We start from the raw sequence: 22,189 nt of genomic DNA on the forward strand, positions 1-22,189 counted from the left end.
CAGATCAACGTATCGACCTCTGGTTTGCGCCAAAATTTTTCTTATTTCATGCCCTTTCAAACGATATATTACAATATGGGGGCGTTTCACTTAAAAATTTTCAGCATCCCATGGAGACTAACTTAAAAATTTCAAGTAGAATAATGAAAGGAATTGAATAATAATATTAATTTGTACGTTTGCAATTTTACAAAATCGAATATGTCTGCAAAGTACAATCAAATTTTTTTAAATTTTGTATTTTTTTTTTATAAAAATCGATTTCTTTCATTATTTTACGTATAAAGTATCAAGGTAAAATTATCGAAAACTGAATACTTTACGAGATATTTCATATTTTATATCAAAAATATCATGACAAATAACTTTGAAATACCTCAGGAAATTCTTAACGAAAGAGAGCTTTATTATAGTGTTTTGAAAACGTCTCGACAAGGGCTACAAGAATATGCAATAAAAAATAGCAGATTCAATTAAAAAAATGTGAAATAACCTAGACTTGACCTTAATGACTCCACCGAAGGTCAGACTAATACAGTCAGTAAATAGATCTTTTTAAACCTTATAACTTTTGTCTAAAACATTTCTTCCGAAAACGTCATCTTTTCGAGATAATGCAGTCTCCCGACCTTTTTGTTACACCCTGTATATTATTCGTTTTATTAGATTAGATAACATAAACTTCGAAATTTTTAATCAATATTATTATTTTTTATTTTTTTCGTGGATTACTCTTGCATTCGCTACAGGTGTTTTACGGACGCGAGGACACGCTGGAGAGGATAAAAAATTACATGCTAGGTAACAGCGATAAGCCGTTAGTGTTATACGGGGAAGGAGGATGCGGCAAGACTTCTCTGTTGGCGAAGAGCGCGGGTTTGACGAGCAGCACCTGGCTGACCGGTAAAAAACCGATCAGTATAATTCGATATCTTGGCACTACCCCAGACAGCAGTGCGCTCACGCCCACGTTGATCTCCATCTGTCAACAAGTGAGTGCCGCTTATGCTTCTTTCCATTTTGGAAGATGACAATGAAACATTTTTGTTGCTGTTCACAGATTTCGTACAATTATGGATTGTCATTTGAGGAGATTCCAGATGATTTGGTGCCGCTTACAGCCTACTTCAAATATTTGTTGACTTTAGCTAACGGCCAACAGCCGATTCTACTGTTTCTGGATAGTGTCGATCAGCTGACAGGTGTACAGGGTAACAAATTATCGTGGTTACCTACGAGGCTACCACCAAACTGTAAGGTAAATATGAATGCAACCATTAAATAATAATAATATAGCAAAAAAAAGTAAATTACGAAAAAAAAGCTTCTAAGATATAGCTTAAATTTTGGTCAAATCAGTTCTGCATAAGAAAAAGTTTTAACTTTAACAACATATACACGTATGTTTTAGATGATTTTATCCTGCGCGGCGGAAAAATCAAATCCGGTGATTTCGAGAGATTATCAGTTGCTGCGCAGGATGATAGACACCGAAGAAAGCTTCATCGAGGTAACTGCCTTGGGCGAGGATCTAGCCATGGACGTGATAAAGTAAATAAATAATTAATATTATTAGAATTGTTAAGAAAAGAATCCGCTTCAAATTGACAAAAAAATATTATCCTTGACTTCCTGAACATTCTTTTGAAACATTTTATATATTATTCACCGATCTTTCAGAATGTGGATGAAAACGGCCAGGAGAGATCTGAATAACTACCAATGGCGGTTGGTGGCGAACGCTATATCAAAATGTTCCCTACCGATCTTTGTGAAACTTGTGTTTGCGGAGATTTGTCGATGGCGTAGCTATACGAAACCGGCGGACACGCACCTGGCCAGCACGGTGATGGACAGCATAATGATGCTATTCGAGAGGATCGAAAAACAGCATGGTAAAATCTTGGTATTCCACGCTCTGGCCTATATTACGGCCGCTAAGTCTGGCTTGTCGGAGTCCGAGCTCGAGGATCTGATCTCCCTGGACGACAAGGTCCTCGACGACGTTTACCAATACCATTTGCCGCCGGTGAGACGCATCCCGCCTCTACTCTGGACCAGAATACGAAACGATCTGCCCAATTACCTGAGCGAAAGAGAAGCGGACGGTGTAAGCGTCTTGAACTGGTACCATAGGCAATTCAGAGACACGGCTAAAGAGCGATATTTTAAGAACATGAACATGGCGATGTATTTTCACTCCATGATAGCGGACTATTATCTAGGAATTTGGGGCGGCGGCAAACCAAAGCCTTTCAAGTACACCGAGATACAGAGACATCGGTAAATACAGTGGATCGTTATGATAAGTAACATTTTAAGTCAATTAATGTAACTTCATGTCAGAGGCAGCAGAAGAATAATTCTTATAAACTTATATAAAGAACTAGGCTTCAATTTTTAAGATAATAAAATATTAACGGTTCATTTAGTCTAAAAAGATACAATATATAATATTAAAAAATTGACTCCAAACACAGATGATCAAAAAAAGCTAATTTTACTAACTGTTAAAGAAACATTGCAAAATAAAGCAATAATAAGCTTTATAATTTACAGATTTAATTTAACAGACAAGGAAGGTGTGGCAGATAGAAAAGTACCAGAACAACCATTGGCGTTTTACTCAAAGGAAGGAACCATCTCGCGATACAATTTACGAAAGGTACTTACGAAAAATGTCATAATTTATAATAAAGACAAGTGCTAAAAATATCTACTCTTTGTTTCACGATTGAAGTTTGGCGAATTACCATTTCATCTGGTAAGAGCACGGCGCTTTAAGGATCTCTTCGAAAATGTTTTATTTAATTATGAGTGGCTGCACGCTAAGCTGAGCTCTTGTCCCTTGCAAGCTGTGCTTTCTGATTTCGAAGATGCGTGTAGTTTTGTTGACAACCAAAGTTTAGTCAGGTAAACCATAAAAATCAGGTACTTTCTCGGACAACGCAAAAGTAGTATATTAGTAATATTAATAATTTAGTAATATTATAATTTATCCGACATTCCAACTTTTTTTAAACTTTTGGACGTCTCAAATCTTCAGATATTCTATAGATAATTTGCAGATACTGTTAATTGTGATATTCTTAATTTTTTCAGGGAACTCATGTTAGTCGCCGATGCTCTGAGACTAGGTGGCGCAATCCTGGGAAATCATCCCGATATGCTCGCGCCGCAATTGATCGGTCGGTTGTTGCCCGAGATCGGTGCAAATGTTAACGTAAGAATGTTACTCCGAGCATGCGATCATGACGGCGTCAAGAATTGCGCTCTGCTTCCTCTCTATCATTGTCTGCACACACCTGGTGGACCATTAAAGGTAATCTATGTATTCATTTATATAGTTTATTAGCTGGTTACCCGGGCTTCGCCCGGGCGTCGTTTTTCTTCAAACGACTTCATTTGTGTTTCTACATCCTTATTGTGGACAAACATAAGGAGTGTGTCGGGTCGTTGATTTAAAGGCGATTTAAAATCGAACCGCATAAATATTTTCCTTGATTGAACATGTCGTAACCGGACTTTTTCTACTCGAGTTTCACACTATTGAGTCATTTCCGCTTTTCCGATATTTCACTTACCGATCAGCGACTTCATCCCTTGGTTTTTCCGGGCGTTTTTTCGGGAATTCCGAGATTGCTCGCTCGCGATGTATGACAGAACCTCGATATTTCACTTACCAATAACCGATTTTCCAATAGTATTACATACTATTTCTTATTTGAATTTAATTTCAATCTCAAATCGAACTTTCGCAACAGGCATTACAAAAAATATTGTAAGTATGTGGTATACTTGCTGAAGACAACGAATTACGTTACATGCGAGCGTGCAATCTCGAAATTCCCGAAAAAACGCCCCGGGAAAACCAAGGGATAAAATCGGTAATCGGTAAGTGAAATATCGAGGCTCTATGTACATCGCGAGTAAGCAATCTCAAAATTCCCAAAAAGATTCTTTAAGATTCGGTCAATTACCTATTTCCCGAAAAATTGGAAAAATTTCCGATACCGGTTCCAAAAAAGATCGGTAACGAAAAACTATACAGTTTATAGCACTCCCCAGGAAATTCTACCCCTATTTTATATACTTTTGGTAAAAATTTGGTCGAATAGTTTAAGAGTGTACATATAAAGAACAGACATACATGCATACAAACATTCTATTATATATATACATATATATATATATATATATATATATAGTCGTATCAAAAGCATTGAAAATCATTCATTTCTATCAAAAAGCTTTTATTTTCTGCAAAGTTGCGCAACTGACTTGTGGGATATCTCTGAATCACGATATCACTTTCTAGTACTCGTTGGAAGGCCATCAGTTCGCGGTGTTCGGATTTTGCTTAACGTCAGATTATCGCTACGTTGTATCGATATCCAATAAATTTATCACCTGGGATCTGAGTACCAGTGACATGACGAGGGATATTAATCCTGGCGTGGAGGGTATAATGCAACAATTGGTATTAAGCCCCGATAACAGATATGCTGCGGCTTTTACGACCAACTATCAGGTACAATAAACTCATTTAATCCTCCGTGGTCACACCTATTTTTTCAAACAAGAAAGTCACTCTGACTCGGTCATTTTGACCCGAGACGGACTTTGATCGTTCGCCATTTGACCATTTATTCACCGATCGTGTTGAAAAAATTCTCGAATGCACTTGCGATATTGCTAAATTGATTGCTATAAAAAAAGAAGTGCCTCAGAAATTTTTAACATATAAAAAAAATTCGCGAAACATTTGTTTTTTTAACGGTCTCTATCTATAGAGGATACTTCAAACTCTTGTAGATGGCGGACCAAGCTCCATTTTAAGCTAGATATTTAGCTGATATTTAGATCCAAATGAGGGTGGGTCAAATTGACCCAGTGTGACTACGAAGAGTTAAATCTAAGAAATTATTTAAATTGTCGAGAAAGTAAAATGATAAAGCTTCTTTTTCGATTTAAAATTAAATGAATTTTGTTCTTTATTATGTTATTATGTCCGAAACTTGATTCATGAAGATCTTTGAGAAGTCTTTTGTAACTCAGAGATTCTCAACGTTCCGATGTTTTGGATTAGGAAAGATCAGCTTCGAATTAATTGAAAGATATTTCACGACGTATGATTTTCCATAGAGTGTCGTTTTGAACACCCTGACGAGCGAATTCGTCGTTATCAATAATCCTTTACCGAACGAGGACACGGTGTGCGGTGTGCATCTGATGAACCAATACGCTTTTATCTACGGGAAGCTAGGCTGGTGCAGATTCGACTTGCGAGGAAACCTGCTCGACACTCACAGCAATCCCGAAGATTCCAACAAATGGCCGATTTTGTGTAAGAAACAGTTCATCTATACCCTGTATATTTCCTACACCGTGGTTGTTATTCTTGCGTTCCCTTATAGACGTGGAGTATACGAATTTGGATCTCTACAGAATTGTATTCTGGTCGGGAAGTCTCGACGACACGCGTATGCTTTTGCATACATACAGGAAGAAGACATCGTTGGATCCGTTCCAGTTTCACAGGTAAGACGGAACTAATATCAAGAAATTATGCTGAAAGATTACAATAATAGAAAACTGTTATGATAAACTTTTTCAGTGCTTTGGTCATGACCAAGGACAAGAGTACTTTGTACGCATGTACAAGCAAGGATGATTATAGAATCACGAAATATAGGAGCGATGAGACCTCATCTTACTGGGAAAAACTTTTCGATATGCCGCGGGCGTACAACGACGATGTGGAGTATCTGTTACAGCTGAAGTTGGACAGAGAGGAGGAAATGCTGTTAGCGACGACCGGGAATGGATTCATCGTGTGGTTTTTGGAAAGTAAAAGCGACGCGCATGTTTTAATGTTACCGAACGGAGTTAGGAACATCAGTACGCGAATGATGTATTCGAATTCTGTCATGGTCAGCGGCACCAAGAATTACGCTGTTGCTGGTGTAAGGTGCGCATCTAAAAATTATCGCCGTTCTTTTAAACTTAAATTCTTGCAGATGGCAAGAAAAAATAAAATAGGGAAACATTGTGAGTTTGTAATAATATAGGTATTTAGGCGCTGTCGATGTTCAACATCAAATCTAGTTTTTTAAATAATTTACCGCAACAAAAATATCGAGATACAAACAGTTTTTGAGTTATGAGTAAAAAAAAAGAGGATACGCAGATAAAGTGTTTTATAAGAATGCGAGAAACGATGAAAACTGGTTCTCTTAACTGTAATGTAATAAAAGCTTGATTTGAGGCTTTAGAGAAATTCCAAGTTAAAATTCTAAAAATAAGAGTTGAGGATTGCATTAAAATTGAGAAAAAAGTTTTTTCAGTTTCTAACAGAGAATATTGTCCTTATTGAATAAATACCACGTATTATCAAACACTATAAATTATGGGAAAAAAACGGATATACGAGCTTAAATCGTCCTTTTTTAGGAAAAATTTGTACGTTTGGTCGCTCGAGACGTCAGATTTGGTAAAAATACTGGACGCGCACTTCGCAAGGATCATTCAACTGGAAGCATTGACAGTTGCAAATTGGAATAGCGTTGTAACATCGAGTATTGATAGAAGCGTCAAAGTGTGGAACATCAACAATATTTTCGAGCAAGTTCACGTTATCGACAGGCACGAGCTGCAGATAGACATGTTAAGGTAATCTTGTAAAAAATAAAAAGTTTGATTTACGTGACTCATTCTGTATTATTATGAAACAGTTTAGCCGAAGAGGGTAACTTGGCCGTTACAGTTACCAGAGATTGCGTGGGTGTTTGGGACTTGCTAACGGGTAGACTAATATCAAAGCTAGCCGACAGTCCGCTAGGAGCAATTGTTACACACGCCTGCATCACGCAGGACAGCAAGTGAGTTAATTTCGCCCGACTTAATCTTACTGAAGATTAATTTTTTTATATCAAGGCTCAAGATATATAGTGGGGTTAAAACAAGAACCAAGCTTGGAAAAAACGGATAGAATCAGAAGTAATTCTCATTTCAGGTATATTGTGTCGACAGAATCGGGCAATATTCTTATTTGGAACAGAATTACGGAGCAAGTATTGTTCAAGGAAGAGCAGACAAACGTCAAGCAGTTAACGTTGATAGAGAACTCATCAAAGTTCATAGCCATTTCGAGGCCCAATAATCCTACAGGAGTGGAAAACGTACGAACTACGGCGACTCTTATCATGAGAAATATTCCTGGTAGGGAATATTAATATAATTCTCGATTCAATTTCGTAGAGCGGATATCTTTGAGAAGTTAATAAATACATATTATATATCATATATTCATATTAGATGGCAGAATGATATTCTCTTTGGATTATCCTGTAAGAAGTAACACCGGTACACCCTTCCGACAAGTTGTGATAACATCGGACGATTCTTTTCTGGCAGTACCAGCGGCTGACAAGGGCAACAGGGATTGCGTTGTAATTTATAGCGCGAAAACAGGAACGCTAATCAGTAAAATACCTATAAAGTTGCCTGGATTTAAGGTAACGAGCTCACTTGGCTGATTTATTATCATGGCGGGACAATCTTTAAACATAATTTAAATAGAGAAATTTTTCGGTGAGATTTGAGTCGAAATAAAGTAATGTTGCTACAGAAATTTATGTTAACAGGATATTATATGCATTACACCAATGCCTAACAAACCACAATGGATAGGTATCATTGGCTCTGATAAAGGTACAATTCTTGATATTAGTAAGAAAAAGATTATACGTACGATTCCAAAATGGAGTGGAAACATTAGCAAGGATGGCAAATATACTTTGTATGCACCTAGCAGGTGAGCAGACGTTATTCAGACACATTTTTAATTACGTATTGTATTACAAAGCGACTAAATATATTTTTTAGAGGTGGCCTTGAACTCATAGAATTAAAGAAAGGTACAAGCGTGAAAACGTATATACCCAAGGTAGCCGAAGGCGTGTTTACCGTTATATCAATGTTTAATCGTACAGACGAGTACGTGTTGTACTATCACAGCGGTCGAAAGACTATCAGAGTCTTCAGGCAAGTACACATTCGAGGCTGACAAGGACTAATTAATCTAGAAAATCACAAGTTACTTCGAGATTTCATTCAAATTACGATTCAAATCATTTGTGCCTATATACTAACTCGATGTGTTTAGAATACATTATATGTGGGTATCTCACAGATCTTCAGACTGTGAGATGATAGCCAATTACAGAGTGCAGGCCGAGCTGAGTGCCATCGATAGCACGCACGATGGCAAGAGCATTGTTTTGGGGACAGTGGACGGCTGCGTATCGGTATTAGCGATAGCCGATCCTAAAAAGCCTGAGATGAAGGAATATCTTGCAAATGTGCCGTCTCGCGACGAAGAGGTAAGAAAGAACATTTGGTAAATGTATTCAGTTACTTAAGATTTTAGAGAAAGGAATAAAATGTACATAGTTACTTAAGATTTTAGAAAAAGATTTTAAAGAATAAAATTGAACGTGCTTACTATTACTGGCCTAGTTTACACCGATTACTTGATACGCGTATTAAATAGTAAATAACTAGTAAATTAGTTTGATTATTATTGGCTGATCAGCTCAAATATACTATTTGATACGCGTATCAAGAGGTCGGTGTAAACTAGGTCATTAATGAACATACGCACTCGTTAGCAAACATATTATCAAAACGTTTTAGTAAAAGCACAGTAGATATAAATTCTTCGTGAATGGCCTATTAACTGAATTGCATGAAATTTAATACTTTTTAATTTAAATGAAACGAAGGAGCAAAAGTATCTTTTTGTTATGTGATACTTAACCCATTAAGGCACAGCATGACATACATATATGTCACGGGTCCCGAAATTAAAAGAACCAATACTTCTTTCACCCCGTTATCTTTACTACTCCATATTTAGTAGTCTTTTGGATCGCTAATTCTGAATCTGGGGACTATTACGGTTCTTGAAACGAGGTAAAAATTATAAAAGTGAAGAAATTCACTAGAATATCTATGATTTCATTGATCGAAATCTAGTAAATCTGTTCACTTTTCATATTTTTACTTCGTTTCAAGGAGGTCGATTCTGTATTTTGAGACGAGGTGAAAATGGTGCGTGGTTTACTAGGGCTACGAAAATTGTACATAAATTCACGCGAACATTATTATTAGACAACCAAGATGCAGTCCTGACCGTAAATGGCCTTTTCTCTAATTTGATTATATAATTTTCCATTTGTTGCATTTGTAGTAAACTAGAGAACATCGAATTGTACATCATTAGAGTGTACTAAACTAGAAAAACAAGTGCGTACATTCGTTAGTAAAAGTGTCAATTGTCAAACTTTAAACGCTTTCGCGTAATAAAGTTGACATGCATATAAACTTACTAAAGGTCAATCCAGACAAACTTACATAGCGCATAAACATAAGCATAAGAGAATTGATTGGTCCATATGCATGTGCATAAGGAAATAAACCAATCCGTTTCTTTGGTTATATCCGTTTCTTTGGCATATGGTTATGCACCTATGCAAGTTTGTCTGGATATACCTTAACAGCACACACAATTCCTAATTTCATATTTTTGCTATAATGACTGCAGTTCGATATTTACTGTCAGTACTGAAAATCTGTAGTTTGCGTCAAATACACCATAGGCCTTTCCTTCATGGTCTTTTTAGCTGAACTTCTTGCACAGTTCATCTTTTCTCTTTTTTCTACAACATGAAAAGAAAAAGAAAGATAAACCGTGCAAGAAGTTCAGTTAAAAAGAACAGGTCTATTGGCTGCGTTTCGATATTACATTAAAATTTTCGCCGAAGCGCGCCGAGGTTCGTGTTTACATGCGCGTTCAAATTAGGTTAAGTTAGGTTAGATTAAATTAGGTTTATTGTAGCAGTAAAAATGCGTATCTGAAGGACAGAACTGATAAATGCAATCGAGAGAAATATTGAGACTTACACGAGGCGTTGTCGATTGCCACCGAATACTCGCACTTGACGCGATCTTCGTCGATAATACCGACGGAATGATAAAGTCAAGACGGCGCCGTCGGCTTTGGTTTCGCGAGGAGTTCCGGCCTTATTCGCCGCGTCTCTCGTGTGATCTACGAGAAATCACAACGGTCGTATCGTATCTTTTTCTTTTCACATTGATCAAATCTTAGCGTGTTCGTGCACGTGCGGCACGTGTCCCGCGTAAGCTACCTTATCAGTGTAAAGTCACGCATCGCCATCGAAGTAGTTTCTCTTCTTTCTCGTTAACGTGGAGATCCGTATCTTCCGAGCGACGATTCGGCGACAAGAACAAAATAACAATGAATTATTTAATCACAACGAATCTTAATTCTTTACCGCTCTCGCGTGCAGCATGCTCTCGCGCGATATTCCGTATTCTATTCTATAGTCTATAGTCTTCTTCGTGTCTTCGTGTGCGAAAACTCAACGAAAGCGGCGCTTGCACGAACTGTAGACAACTATAAAGGCCTGTGTCCATGATGCTAGAACTTGGTTCAAGTTCTTGAACCGAGGAAAAGTTTAGTCTCGGTCTACAATAGGGGCCGGTATCACATCTCCGATTAACGTGATCCTCCGATTAAACTTACTCTGCATCTCTTTCTAACTGTCCCTCTAGAAAGAGACGAAGAGTGAGTTTAATCGGAAAATTACGTTAATCGGGGACTGTGATACCGGCGCGGCCCTAGGTGTTTTAAGCCCTAAAGGCTGATTTATAGAGGAGGTAACCGTTGATTTACGCCGTAATCTTTAAGAAATTAATCAATCACAGTCGATTGTTCTCATATTCGACTGTAAAGCCCGTTTATCAGACTACGGATTGGGATTGAGATTGGATTGAAATTTAAACCTTAAGAAATTGTTCAATCACAGTTGAATTTGAGGAGAATAATTGACTGCGATTGGTCAATTTCTTAAGGCTCAGGGTTTAAAACACATATTGTAGACGGGCACTTAAGGTGATCCTAAAGCTGTCTGTAATACCTACATTCGTTTTTAACAATATTTGCTTCGTATAAAAATTCTACAACTTGATGTTACAAAATGAGGGTGCAGGTTCATTCAATAGACATCAAGGAATATCATACTGTTTGTAGAATTAGGCTGAGACTCCAAACAAAAAAGTTAAACGAAAAGTACGATTACGTGAACATAATGTACGTACATTATCGTACTTTTCGTTTAACTTTTTTGTTTGGAGTTTCAGCCTAATTCTACAAACGGTATGATATTCCTTGATGTCTAGTGAATGGACCTGCACCCTCATTTTGTAACATCATCAAGTTGTAGAATTTTTATACGAAGCAAATATTGTTAAAAACGAGTGTAGGTATTACAGACAGCTTTAGGATCACCTTAAGGGGATCCTAAAGTGAAGGCTGAACTTCCTCGACGTCGGTAATGTCAACATTTCTAATTCTGTTTTCTTGTCATATATCTATATCTGTCCTTGTCTAACGAGAGGCATCTGTCTTTGTTCGATTACTGCGCCATCTCTTGCCACACGCAATATTGCTTATCCTGTCAACCTGAATGTGCTTTTGCACATATAAAAGTTATATAAAGTAATCTTTTTTTCTAGGTTTTCAATCTTAGATCTAATTGCACGATATTGTTCTTAAATGTTGTCCCTAGGTCATGCCGGTCTAATTTTGTGGATATTTATCGTGGAATTTTTGTACAAAGCAAATATTGTCGTCACGTATACCAAAAATTAACAAAAATATTAATTTTTTTTCGTTTTCGATATAAATTTGACCACCATGACCTAGATTTTGATGCGTACTTTAATTCTAGACAAGAATTTTGCATTTCAATAAAGTCAATTAAAAGATTAGTGCTAAGAAAAAAAGCCGGTATTACAGACGGCTTTAGGATCCCCTTAAGGGGATGCTGGAGCCGTAGCCGAACTCGATCGGCGTCGGTAAAGAAGACCGGCGAACTATATCTGTCCTTGTATAGACAAAGATATAGACAAGGATAGCACGCTACATTGCACGCACACATACGCACGATGCACACCGACATTATACTTTTATATTACGCTTCCAAATCTTGATTTGGGGGGTTTATCGATGTTTTTCTTGTTGTGCAATTCGGGGAAACTTGTTTTCGCGTTCGTACCAATGGTATATCTCTTATATGAAATACATCTTGTGACGAGCTGACAGCTCGCCGCAACTCGAGACGCCATATTGGGATAAGAGTAGGATAAGGAAATCTGTACTTCCGTAATTTTTTCTCGTTTTCTATATAAAATCGGAGTTTCCCCGAATCATTAATGTATGTACTGCAATTCTGGAGAAAAATTTTTAATTCTGTCAAATTAATACGACGCTACGTGCCGACAAAAAATGCCGGTAAAACAGACGGCTCCAGCATCCCCTTAAGCCCGTGTCAGTATTGCACGTAGACTACGGATTGGGATTAAGATTGGATTAAAGTTTAATTAATCAGAATAGAGAAAATTGATCTCAAGTTTAGTAAACTTTGCTCTGATTGGTCAAATTTCAATCCAATCTCAATCCCAATCCGTAGTCTGATAGCGTTTTCGATTTGCGACTCAACCGACTCGGGTCGCATCATGTATGTATGTATACAGGACTCTAGAATCATTGACGTGGAATACATACATATCTATGGCCGGTATTCATAGTCGGATCTTATTTCAAGACCGTCTTAAGTAATATCTTAAGATGCTAATACGGCTCTGTGATTGGTTAATGACATCTTAAGATTGTACTTAAGATGGTCTTAAATATAAGAACCGACTATGAATACCGGCCTATGTATGTATTCCACGTGACCATTGATGCGACTCGAGTCGGGTCGAGTAGTAAATCGAAAACGCCATGATACGAGCATATCGCGGACGCGGATCGAATTAAGATTGCGGATCGCGGATCGTAATCTAGCCAATCATAGACGAGCAGCTCATCCGTGATTGGCTGACATCCGATCCGCGATCCGTAATCCCAATCCGATCTGCGTCCGCGATACGTAGTGTGACACGGGTTTTATGCGGGGTCTACAATGCGAGTCGTGGGTCGTAGGTCGTAGAAAATTGACCAATCACAGTCGATTATTTTTCTCAAATTCGACTGTGATTGGTCAATTTCTTGCGACTCACGACTTGGCGACTCCCATTGTAGACCCCGCATTAGGGCCGATCTACAATGGGTGTTGTAAGTCGTGAGTTGTAAGAATTGACCAATTACAGTTCATTATTCTCCTTGCGGTCGAAGAATAATGAACTGTGTTTGGCCAATTCTTACAACTCACGACTTACAACACCCATTGTAAACCGGCCCTTACAGAATCGCACTACGCCCGATTCTCTAATGGCAAACTCTGCTCTAACAGAAAAGCTGCAAGCTTATTGGCTAAAAACTGTGCGATAGCCAATCAATTTGCAGCCTTTCTGTTAGAGCAGAGTTTGCGCATACGTTTCTCGTTAGAGAATCGGGCCTTTGAAGACCAATTTCACCAACCACGGTTAGCTTAACCGACGGTTAAAGTTAGCAAGATTGACCAATAGAAAGCAGGGTGGATTCATTTCTATTGATCAATCCTGCTAACTTTAACCGTCGGTTAAGCTAACCGTGGTTCGATGCTTTCAGCGCTGTGAGCGTCTTCTTCTTCTTCTTATTTTTTATTGGCTCCTGCCGCTTTTCAGCGGACAATACGGCCAGATTTGCCGCTGTTTGTTTAACAAAGCTTGAATTACTGATTGCGTAGCGAAGTCTGAGTGGAAATTACTATGCAAGTCTGAGTAGAAATTGTGATTGCATCAGCAATCTTAAAAAATTTATTCAGTACAAAACACGTCCGAACACGTCCACGACTCAAGCGCGACTTGCGCTGTGAGCGTGAATCGAACCGCAGCCCATTGAGCCCATGGCACAATGGAACTGCACATGCGCGGCTAAAACCGCGATCATCAAATCAAAGAAGAAGCGGCTAAAACTGTGTGAGGATCAAGGGATATGGTCTCATTTTGTTTTGGCCTTCTTCCCAATCGGTTTATGACGCATATCGGTTTTCTGTTTCAGTGGAAGAAGAAGACCGAGAAACATCGGGCCGCGATAAAGTTTAAGGCCGCCGCCCGGATCGCCCGCGTGACGCACGACCTGTCCGCGAGCGTGAAATCAACGGGCGACGTCTCGGAAACAATCGAGGAAACTGATGAAAACGCGGAGTAAATTCCGAGCGTATCACCGCGCGGTGCATCCTGAAGCTAGCTATACTCCGTAGTCGCATTTCGTAGTCGTCTTTTCCGTCTATTTAGCGTTTAAAAACGGCAAAAATCTTCGTTATTACGCAGATATCTATACACTACTAGGGCTACGGTCAACGTGACGCTACAAATGCTTTGGAGCGTTCTTCTTCTCTTTCTTTCTTCATTGAAAGAAAAGAGAAGAGGAATGCTTCAAAGCATTTGTAGCGTCACGTTGACCGTAGCCTAGATCACTACTTCGTCAAAAGAGTTGTTCGCGATAGTTGTCAAAAGATAGTCGCGAGACAACACGATCGGTTGATCGCTCGCTCGCTAAGGAAGAGGCGACCGTAAGAGGTACAAAGAGAGAGAGAGAAAGAGAGCCCACGACTACAGAATTTATATTACATTTATTTATGTCTTTTTTTTCGTGTAACTCTTCTTCTTACAATCTCCTACGCCTGCTTTCTCACTCTCATTCTTTCCATTCGAATGGCAATTAAATTGACACGGGATGAGCTCGATCTCGTCTCCCAAGGATCCTGTTCTTCGCGAGAACCGAGAGCTTTGCCCCTTTCTAAATTACATTCTCGGGCAACACTCGGCTCTACGCGACAGACACCCCAAGACGTCGTTCTCGAAGGCGTCCCGTATGATGAGTCGCGGATGTTCGCGGTTTCTTTTTCTGTCGGCCAATACGATAGGTTTGCAGTGTCGCCGGGGAATAACGTGGAATCGCTCGCGTGAGCCAGCTTCGAAACGGGAATGGGAATCGTCGAATTGATCGTGCGCGCTTTGTTTCGGCGAAACTAGGATAAGAGGCATGAATTACTGATGCGTTTGTTGGCGGATAGTCCGCTTTCTACATTGAGAGTCTTCCTGCTCTTCACAGTAAATGCGATAAAGAACGCATCTCGCGGGTGAAAGGCGTGAGATTTCATCTCGAAGGCGACGCGTGGAGAGACCTTCGTGCATCAATTCACGTCGACAATATAATCGCGGTTTACATCTCTTTTGTTGAATGAAACGTAGAGTCGCCGGATGGTCCCCTTCCTTATCGCAATATACAACGTATTGCCACGATAGGAAATCGATTTATTGCCGAGAAGGATCACAGATCGGGACTGTTTACGATGTGCTTCAGGTATCGGCAACCGTGCGTTTTATCCTACTTTCACGCGACGCGCTCGCCTTCTTTCGGATTTTGAAAGCTCGGACCGCTTCATACGGACTTGAATCGTGTACATCGTGTCTCGTGGACGCGAAGGCTCTTGTTTAGAAATGGAGAATCAAATCACGCTAAGATACGCTCGTCGATGACCGACAAACCGACCTTGAATTAAACTATAGCACACACTTCGGCGCCGTTAGTATACATCGCGTACGAATGTAGTGCCGATAATGGTAATACCGGTTGATAGATACTAAACTTCAGTTAGTCGGCCTATTCGCTTTTTCGTTTTTTTTGGCTGGTGACTAATAATTTTGCGAATTGTACGTCTGATTGTATTTATAAAATGCTGCACATGCGATACTGTTAACAATACTCTGATTAAAGTCGATGTAAAATTTCCGTGTCGAATCTGCGCTCTTGTTTGTCTTTTTTTCATTTGAACAAACGACTGGAACTTGTTCGAAGATATGCCGATGATCCGCGATAGGCTTATCTAAATTATTTCTTTGCAGTCGGGCTATCTTATTCGGTATCCTGTTAATTCTTTTCTTCTTATTTCTTGTCACTGAAACTTGTTCAAAAATATGCTAGCGACTTTGATGACGTAGTGCCTTGTTGGACTCTTATTGCAGTTCACCGCCCTTCTGCGTTTGTTGTTGCTGTTGATCCCGTTGTTGCTGTGCTTGTAATGTATCTTTAATGTGTTTCTCAACCTGTGAGATAAACAGAATGCGTGAATGCGAGATAGATAATACAAATGCAATAAAGAGATAAATCTGAAATAATCATTTGTCTTTCATTCAAAATTTGTTTGTTACTTTATTTTATATTTACATTTTGTTATATATATTTTTATACTATATTTAGTAAGAAAATTGAAAGAAATAAAATGTTAATTTAATTTAAAATATTTAAATTTCTTCAGAAAGTTTCAATTAAAGAGTTTAACTGTATCGGACGGTCATTAGACAAATGCTTTAAATTTGAGTTCTATTGCTAAAGTGTTTATTGAAAAAAATGAGTTTAAAAAGTAACCAAGAAATTAAGAAACCCGTATGTTGTACGTTTATACTATACTATACTATACTATATATATATATAGTATAAGATTGCTAACTTAAACATTTCCTGCATTGATACGTACCACTTTTTTTACATGTCTATATGCACCAGATTCTGTGTTTCCATGAACATTGTCCACTTTGTATGGTGGTCTAATAGTGACATTATTAAATACAACAATATTAGCTCCATTCCACGTAATATCTTGAATAGTTTTCGAGATAGCGATGAAGAGCTTCTGTCCCTCTGGAGATACTCCGGCCTGCAGAGCCATTACCAGTCTCCTCTTCTCATCGATCTGATTACGAACTCTCGTGTTTAGCCTTTGTAAATTAAGGCTCTGTGGTGGTTCACTGGTAGTAGGACTAACTTCCCGTGTCACTTGAACGTTGGACACGAGGGATAAATTTACTATATGTATATCATTTAACGAGGGTCTCCCACTCGACGATGGTGATTCTAAGAAGTTACTGTTAAGGAAAACTATCCTTTCGGATATGTGTAACAAATAAATGTCAACGTTCATGATCAGATCTCAGTAAATTTCTATAAATTTGAGTACCTGGTTTGTGATCAAACAATGGATCTATTGCTGAACCGATCGCACTAGTTCAGAGTTTATCTTTTCCCTTCCAATGTGGAGTAGAAAAGATAAGACTGAACAAGCGCAGCCAGTACAGCAATAGGAAACAGACCCAATAGCTCAGAAATTTTTGAATTCTGGAGTATTGGAGCATTCTAGAATATTTATTCCCATAAATATGATCACAACTAGTACAATTTGTATCATAGACTATTCGTCACAGGTTTGTGAATTTTCTGTTTACCAATGCTCCAACATACAATTAAGACGTTCAATGTCGTTAAAATCAACAGTGACTGATATTATATTACTGATATATCTGATCGCCGATCAAAAACCATAAAAAAAGACATGATAACCAGGACATTAACTGTCGACGACGAGCGTGCGATCATATGCTCTCGAGATCGGTCGAAACTCCTGGAACGCCGCGAGTCGCGAGCACCACGTCAACGATGACGTGCAAACCGTGTCCGATAACAAAACGTGCATGCACAGTGAGCGGCGAGCGAGCAAGCGGGCGAACAGGCAGACGCAGGTAGATAAACCAGCATGGTTGACGGTGAAAGAGACGAAACTAACCTGAATCTGAACCGCGCGACCGAGTTGCCACGTTTGTTCCGGACGAGTCGCGAGACATGGACGGCGAACGCGACGTCGAACTCGCGGTGCCGGGTCGCCGAGGAGCTTGGCGGTAACACGCGGCACGAGACACGACGCCCGCTATTTACACTGCGTCCTCGCGCGGCGGAAGCACATGCGGGCCCCTCGCCGCTGCCGCCGCCGTCATCGTCGTTGCCGCCACCGACGATCGGCGCCATTCTTGCGAGAAAAGGATACTTAGTATCAGCATTTTGGTCTGTGGATCGAACGCCAACACCTCACCCTCTATCTCCTTTTCATGGCAGGTTTTACAGAGCACCGTGCTGCCGATGCTAAACCAGTCGCTGGCTCCGGCCATTTTTCACTGCCGACGGGCTCGCGATCGCGACGCGCCGTCCCTCTCGTGGCCTGCGGACGTCGCGCTATGTAATATGTAACGGCGCTGCCGGCTGGGTGACGCCGTGCGCCATCATCTCGCGATCAGCCTAGTCCGAGATTCTTCCTGTTGTCTCCGAGAGATGGCGTTACTGCGCCCATTTTTTTAGAGCTCTAAATTATAAGGGTGCAGTCACCATCAACGTATATTAAGTTGGCTTATTAATTATCTTTTCCAATCGTTTGAAAATTATTTGGAGAAATTTGGAAAAAACTTTTTAGAGTTTGGAAAACCATATAATAATAGAAAATCAATAAAAATCAATTATAATAAGCGTGTATAATTGGCAGACATATAAGTCTAAAAAATTTTTTTTTATCCAATCGCTTCAGAATCATTTGGATAAAGTGTCGAAATATATTTATTGTTTGGAAAACTACTCTATTTTAATAAAAATTAATTAACAAGTTAACGATTTCTTTTCATCAATATTGAATTTTAAATAAGGATATGTTTCCTATTTTACAGCTTTTCAGGCTGGCTCAGAGCTGCAAAGCTGCTTAGGAACGGTTTTTCCCAAATTTTAGCCAAATTAATTAACGAATCTCATTAAACTTATGCTCGTTTTAATCAGTAATATCAGCCGCAAGCCGGTACATAGCCGGATTTTCCATTTTGGCTCTTAAAAAATTTATAATAAATAAAATACGGACTCGCAGCTAAGCAACCTGACAGAGGTCAGTATATAGTGTTACTCCTAAATATTTTAAACTTTTTTTTCAAATTAATTAAATTACCAACCGCAGTTGGCTTGCTTCGGTCATTTTAATATTTTGCTAATAATTATTAGTAGCATTGTTTTTTGAATCATATATCAATCGCGAAACGTGCCGCGACGAATCGACTTTGAATTACGTTTCGTTTGTCTTACGATTGTTACCGTCCAAACGCGATTATTATGCTAAGATTTACTCTGTGTTCACCCTTTGCGAACCTTTGCTCGCTGTGCGTTAAAAGTTCCGCTCGAGATCTCAGGATCTGTTTCCGTGCGCTACCCAGGGGAACACCAACGAGACTTCAGGTTCCAAATTTCTTTCCTCGAAGCGCAATTACGTTAAGCGATTGTCAGGTATTGATCAATATATCGTAATTAAAGCAGGAATCCTGGAGTGACGGCAATAATGGCCGATATTTAATTATAGGTGTATGATTTTCTTCGAATTAGCTTTACAGATTTGAAATCCCTTTATTAACACGTACATACAGAAATGATGGGTGGAGTGATAAATTGAAGACTAAAAACTTAAAAGAATTGGAAAAATTATATTTGATACTATACTCGGTGTACCTAACCTTTTGTACCTTGAGCTGTCACTTCATGGAAACTTTCGTTTAATATACGAATTATATAACTTACGTGTACAAATCGAAAGTACCTCACTAATCGGACTAGATCAAAGAACAACGTTGGATCATTAAAACTAAGATTAAAAGCCTAATAAGAAAGATTTTTATTAATCGCAGATTTTATGCATGTAAGTACACACACGCAGTGTACATGCGGCGTTGCAATCTGGTAAGGATGCAGATATCTCGTTGGATAAGGGTAGAATGATAAAAATAATCGATTTTTTTATTTCCGCTTAGATGAGAGGGCGTTTTCCCATCAGAGTTCGGCCGTCACTCCATTGTAACAGCTACTATAAATTATTTGGAATATAATCGTTAATTAGCTCACATTAATCATATTTTGGAACAATCACTGCAAATCAGTGTGTTAACTGAAACTCTTCTTACACACATTTAACACGGTTGAACGTATTAACTTTTAATTTAATACGATACGTGTTAATTTAACACGCAACAAAATATGTAAAACGAGCTTCAGGCAAATCATTATTTAGACGTTTATGTGTGTAGAAATAACACACTTGGATTTACATAGTGATAAAGACGATATGTTTATTTCAATCGCAGCTATCAAGTATAGGTGTAGAAACGAGAAACGGAACGGTAATTGCACTTTGTATAAATATAAACTGCAGTTTAATCTATTTAGCTTGTATTTTTCGGTGCTGAAATTGTTAATAAAAGTGACAAACGTACAAAAATATTTCACACGTAAAAACGTCCAAAATTTTTGTTTCTACAAAATCGAGTCGCATTTATATTTAAAGTTATTTTTTTAACGGTTAATTACGACGGATTAAAAATGTACGCGCGCACGAGCCATATCGTCCGCGTCAAAAATGACAAAAATACAATAAAACTTTTCGGCGATCCGCAGCTTTAAATGCAAATCTTTCCCACGCTAAACAGACGCGTCATCATCCTTTTAAATTCAAGCGAACACGATTCGAAAAACAACGATACCTCCGACCAGGCGACGCATCGCAAAAGTTTCGAGCAAAAAACTAATCGTGACGAACAACTCGAACAAGAAAAGTTTCCCGCGCTTTTGGCGCGAACGATACGCGCCGGCGGCTTTTCGCGGCTTTTCCTCGGGCGGGCTCGGCCGCGTCCGCCGGCGCTCTGCTTGGCGGGCAGTTCGTTCGTTCGCGCGGCGCGCTCTGTTTCCAGTTTACAATCGGCGCCTAGATGAGTCGTGTCATCCCGCTCACAGCTGGGTCCGATTTTCTCGCGCGACACGCGGAAGTGATCCCCGTGCCGGAGTGCATCACATTCTCCCTTGTATGTTCTCCGCGACAGTGGTGAGGCCTGAAGGTCGTCGTGAATTCGCGAATCGCGTTTAAAGTCGCCGGCGAACGGCGAGAAGTTGGCCGGCGAGTGACAGTGTGCCGACGGCGACGGAGCAACTTGGATCATCGGAAGTGAAGGTACTTACATACCTCTGTTCTTCTCAATTAAATTCTTCTCTCGTCCACGTTTCGGCCACCGGACACGCTCGGCTTTAATTAATACGCGAGTTGACTCTCGATATCTCGTTTATTGCGCATCATTAGCAGACTTTCGTGTACCCTGAAACTATATATAATGACATAATGCGGTCGCTTATGATAAATAAAACATTTATAACGGATGACGGTATGTGCCATGATAATTTCATTATATGTTGATTGTTAGTTTTTATCATCATATTCGACAAAATGAATTTTTGATCAAAGACTTGCCTTCCACTTCCGGAACTTTTATCTTCGTAGTCTCGTACATTTTTAAAGCCCGCGTGAAAATTTCTGTTCTTCAGATCTACAGATACTTTATTTTTAGTGCTACACTTCTTCTATTGTATTTCACGACAGATGAGGTATGTTATCGTGTTAAGTACATCTTTTATTAAATTTTCGTATCGTGCATACACCTGTTGATTCCCAGTTCCGCAAATCTCTAAAAATTTTTCTACATTTCTCTCAAGTGATCGACATCCGCGAATATATAAGTTCTCCCACAATTCGCGCCGTAATTTCTGTAATCGGCTTCGTTACGGAACGAACGCGCGCCCATCTCGAGCTTCTCTCAACGAAGTTAATACTCTCGTCCGTGATTACAAAAATATGGATTAAATCACGTCTCTTTTGATTAAAAACAGATTTTTGCTTTCTTACATGTTAAAGGGGTTCTTCGATCGTAACAAAAAAGAATAATATTCGATTGGAGATATTTTTATAGGAGTCTTTCTCGAAATCTTTCTTCCGTTAAGAAGATTTTTTTATTAGCATCTTGCACGCTCTGCGCTGAAAAATGATATGTAAAATTAATAAACGCTACTTCTTCAGTGGGAAAATATTTGATCGTAATTCGAGTTGATTGCTAAACGGGTCATCGTTCGTTCATCTTTCCCGATATGTTTGCCTCTTTAGAAACTTGGCTCGCGCGCGCGGAGAAATTCATTTTTCTGGGCAAAGTGCAGAGTCGCGCGGACCGGTAGCAAAAGTATATATATTTTACATATGTATTACGCGTCTATTTCGGGGCGGACGCATCGAAGATTAATCGTGACGGCTGAATTTCATTGTGCGCAAATCGCGAAATCTGAATTTGAGCACGCCACGACAGAGATTCTCTCTTGTCGTTATTTACTGAGGAAAATATAATGGAATACGCGCGGAAGGATCTCGGAGAGAGGTTCGCGAATTGTGTGCATAAAATGCGAATTGTATTTTCGCTTCGTACGTACTTTTACGTCTGAACGAGCGCT

At 39.2% G+C, this 22,189-nt stretch overlaps 4 protein-coding genes across 8 annotated transcripts in view; 2 read left to right on the forward strand and 2 right to left on the reverse strand.

Annotated features, from left to right (window-relative positions):
- Positions 1-10,563, reverse strand: part of LOC112454772 (transformation/transcription domain-associated protein) — a 28,475-nt gene extending 17,912 nt beyond the window's left edge. For 2 of the 3 annotated variants that reach the window (XM_025016510.1, XM_025016385.1), the window contains exons 1-2: positions 10,212-10,563; positions 9,967-10,111 (exon numbers count right to left, since the gene is read on the reverse strand). The gene's annotated coding sequence lies outside the window, so the exon portion shown is untranslated. The remainder of the gene's footprint in view (positions 1-9,966; positions 10,112-10,211) is intronic. The other variant, XM_025016438.1, reaches the window with a different exon arrangement.
- The window catches only part of LOC112454933 (NACHT and WD repeat domain-containing protein 2), an 18,151-nt gene extending 3,212 nt beyond the window's left edge, over positions 1-14,939 (forward strand). The window contains exons 8-26 of the mRNA XM_025016615.1: positions 750-992; positions 1,061-1,258; positions 1,412-1,551; positions 1,681-2,283; positions 2,560-2,665; positions 2,741-2,913; positions 3,103-3,322; positions 4,319-4,531; positions 5,146-5,347; positions 5,418-5,541; positions 5,618-5,971; positions 6,454-6,672; positions 6,735-6,881; positions 7,016-7,221; positions 7,318-7,517; positions 7,647-7,816; positions 7,888-8,046; positions 8,195-8,384; positions 14,072-14,939. Of these exons, the coding sequence (XP_024872383.1) occupies positions 750-992; positions 1,061-1,258; positions 1,412-1,551; positions 1,681-2,283; positions 2,560-2,665; positions 2,741-2,913; positions 3,103-3,322; positions 4,319-4,531; positions 5,146-5,347; positions 5,418-5,541; positions 5,618-5,971; positions 6,454-6,672; positions 6,735-6,881; positions 7,016-7,221; positions 7,318-7,517; positions 7,647-7,816; positions 7,888-8,046; positions 8,195-8,384; positions 14,072-14,221 (4,017 nt within the window). The 3' untranslated portion in view covers positions 14,222-14,939. The remainder of the gene's footprint in view (positions 1-749; positions 993-1,060; positions 1,259-1,411; positions 1,552-1,680; positions 2,284-2,559; positions 2,666-2,740; positions 2,914-3,102; positions 3,323-4,318; positions 4,532-5,145; positions 5,348-5,417; positions 5,542-5,617; positions 5,972-6,453; positions 6,673-6,734; positions 6,882-7,015; positions 7,222-7,317; positions 7,518-7,646; positions 7,817-7,887; positions 8,047-8,194; positions 8,385-14,071) is intronic.
- Positions 14,627-18,079, reverse strand: LOC112455016 (protein LSM12 homolog). The gene is made up of 3 exons (XM_025016723.1): positions 17,895-18,079; positions 16,554-16,930; positions 14,627-16,122 (listed from the first exon to the last, which is right to left on the reverse strand). The coding sequence occupies exons 1-3, from the start codon at positions 18,013-18,015 to the stop codon at positions 16,033-16,035; spliced, it is 588 nt and encodes a 195-aa protein (XP_024872491.1). The 5' UTR covers positions 18,016-18,079; the 3' UTR covers positions 14,627-16,032.
- Positions 18,080-20,619: 2,540 nt separating this feature from the next.
- LOC112454029 (QRFP-like peptide receptor) overlaps positions 20,620-22,189 on the forward strand; it is a 120,701-nt gene continuing 119,131 nt past the window's right edge. For all 3 annotated transcript variants that reach the window (XM_025015389.1, XM_025015450.1, XM_025015234.1), the window contains exon 1: positions 20,620-20,870. The gene's annotated coding sequence lies outside the window, so the exon portion shown is untranslated. The remainder of the gene's footprint in view (positions 20,871-22,189) is intronic.

This window comes from Temnothorax curvispinosus, unplaced genomic scaffold (assembly GCF_003070985.1).
Source record: "Temnothorax curvispinosus isolate PA1 unplaced genomic scaffold, ASM307098v1 QBEX01000060.1, whole genome shotgun sequence".
NCBI lineage: Eukaryota > Metazoa > Arthropoda > Insecta > Hymenoptera > Formicidae > Temnothorax > Temnothorax curvispinosus.

What these genes read in the sequence shown, in the direction of transcription:
- LOC112455016 (XM_025016723.1), bottom strand. Translation starts at nt 18,015, where the DNA reads ATGGCCGGAGCCAGCGACTGGTTTAGCATCGGCAGCACGGTGCTCTGT. An exon ending in GACCAAAATGCTGATACTAA is followed by an intron (nt 16,931 to 17,894) that starts GTATCCTTTTCT and finishes GTAACTTCTTAG; the next exon opens with AATCACCATCGTCGAGTGGG. An exon ending in ATAGACATGTAAAAAAAGTG is followed by an intron (nt 16,123 to 16,553) that starts GTACGTATCAAT and finishes TTTATCTCACAG; the next exon opens with GTTGAGAAACACATTAAAGA.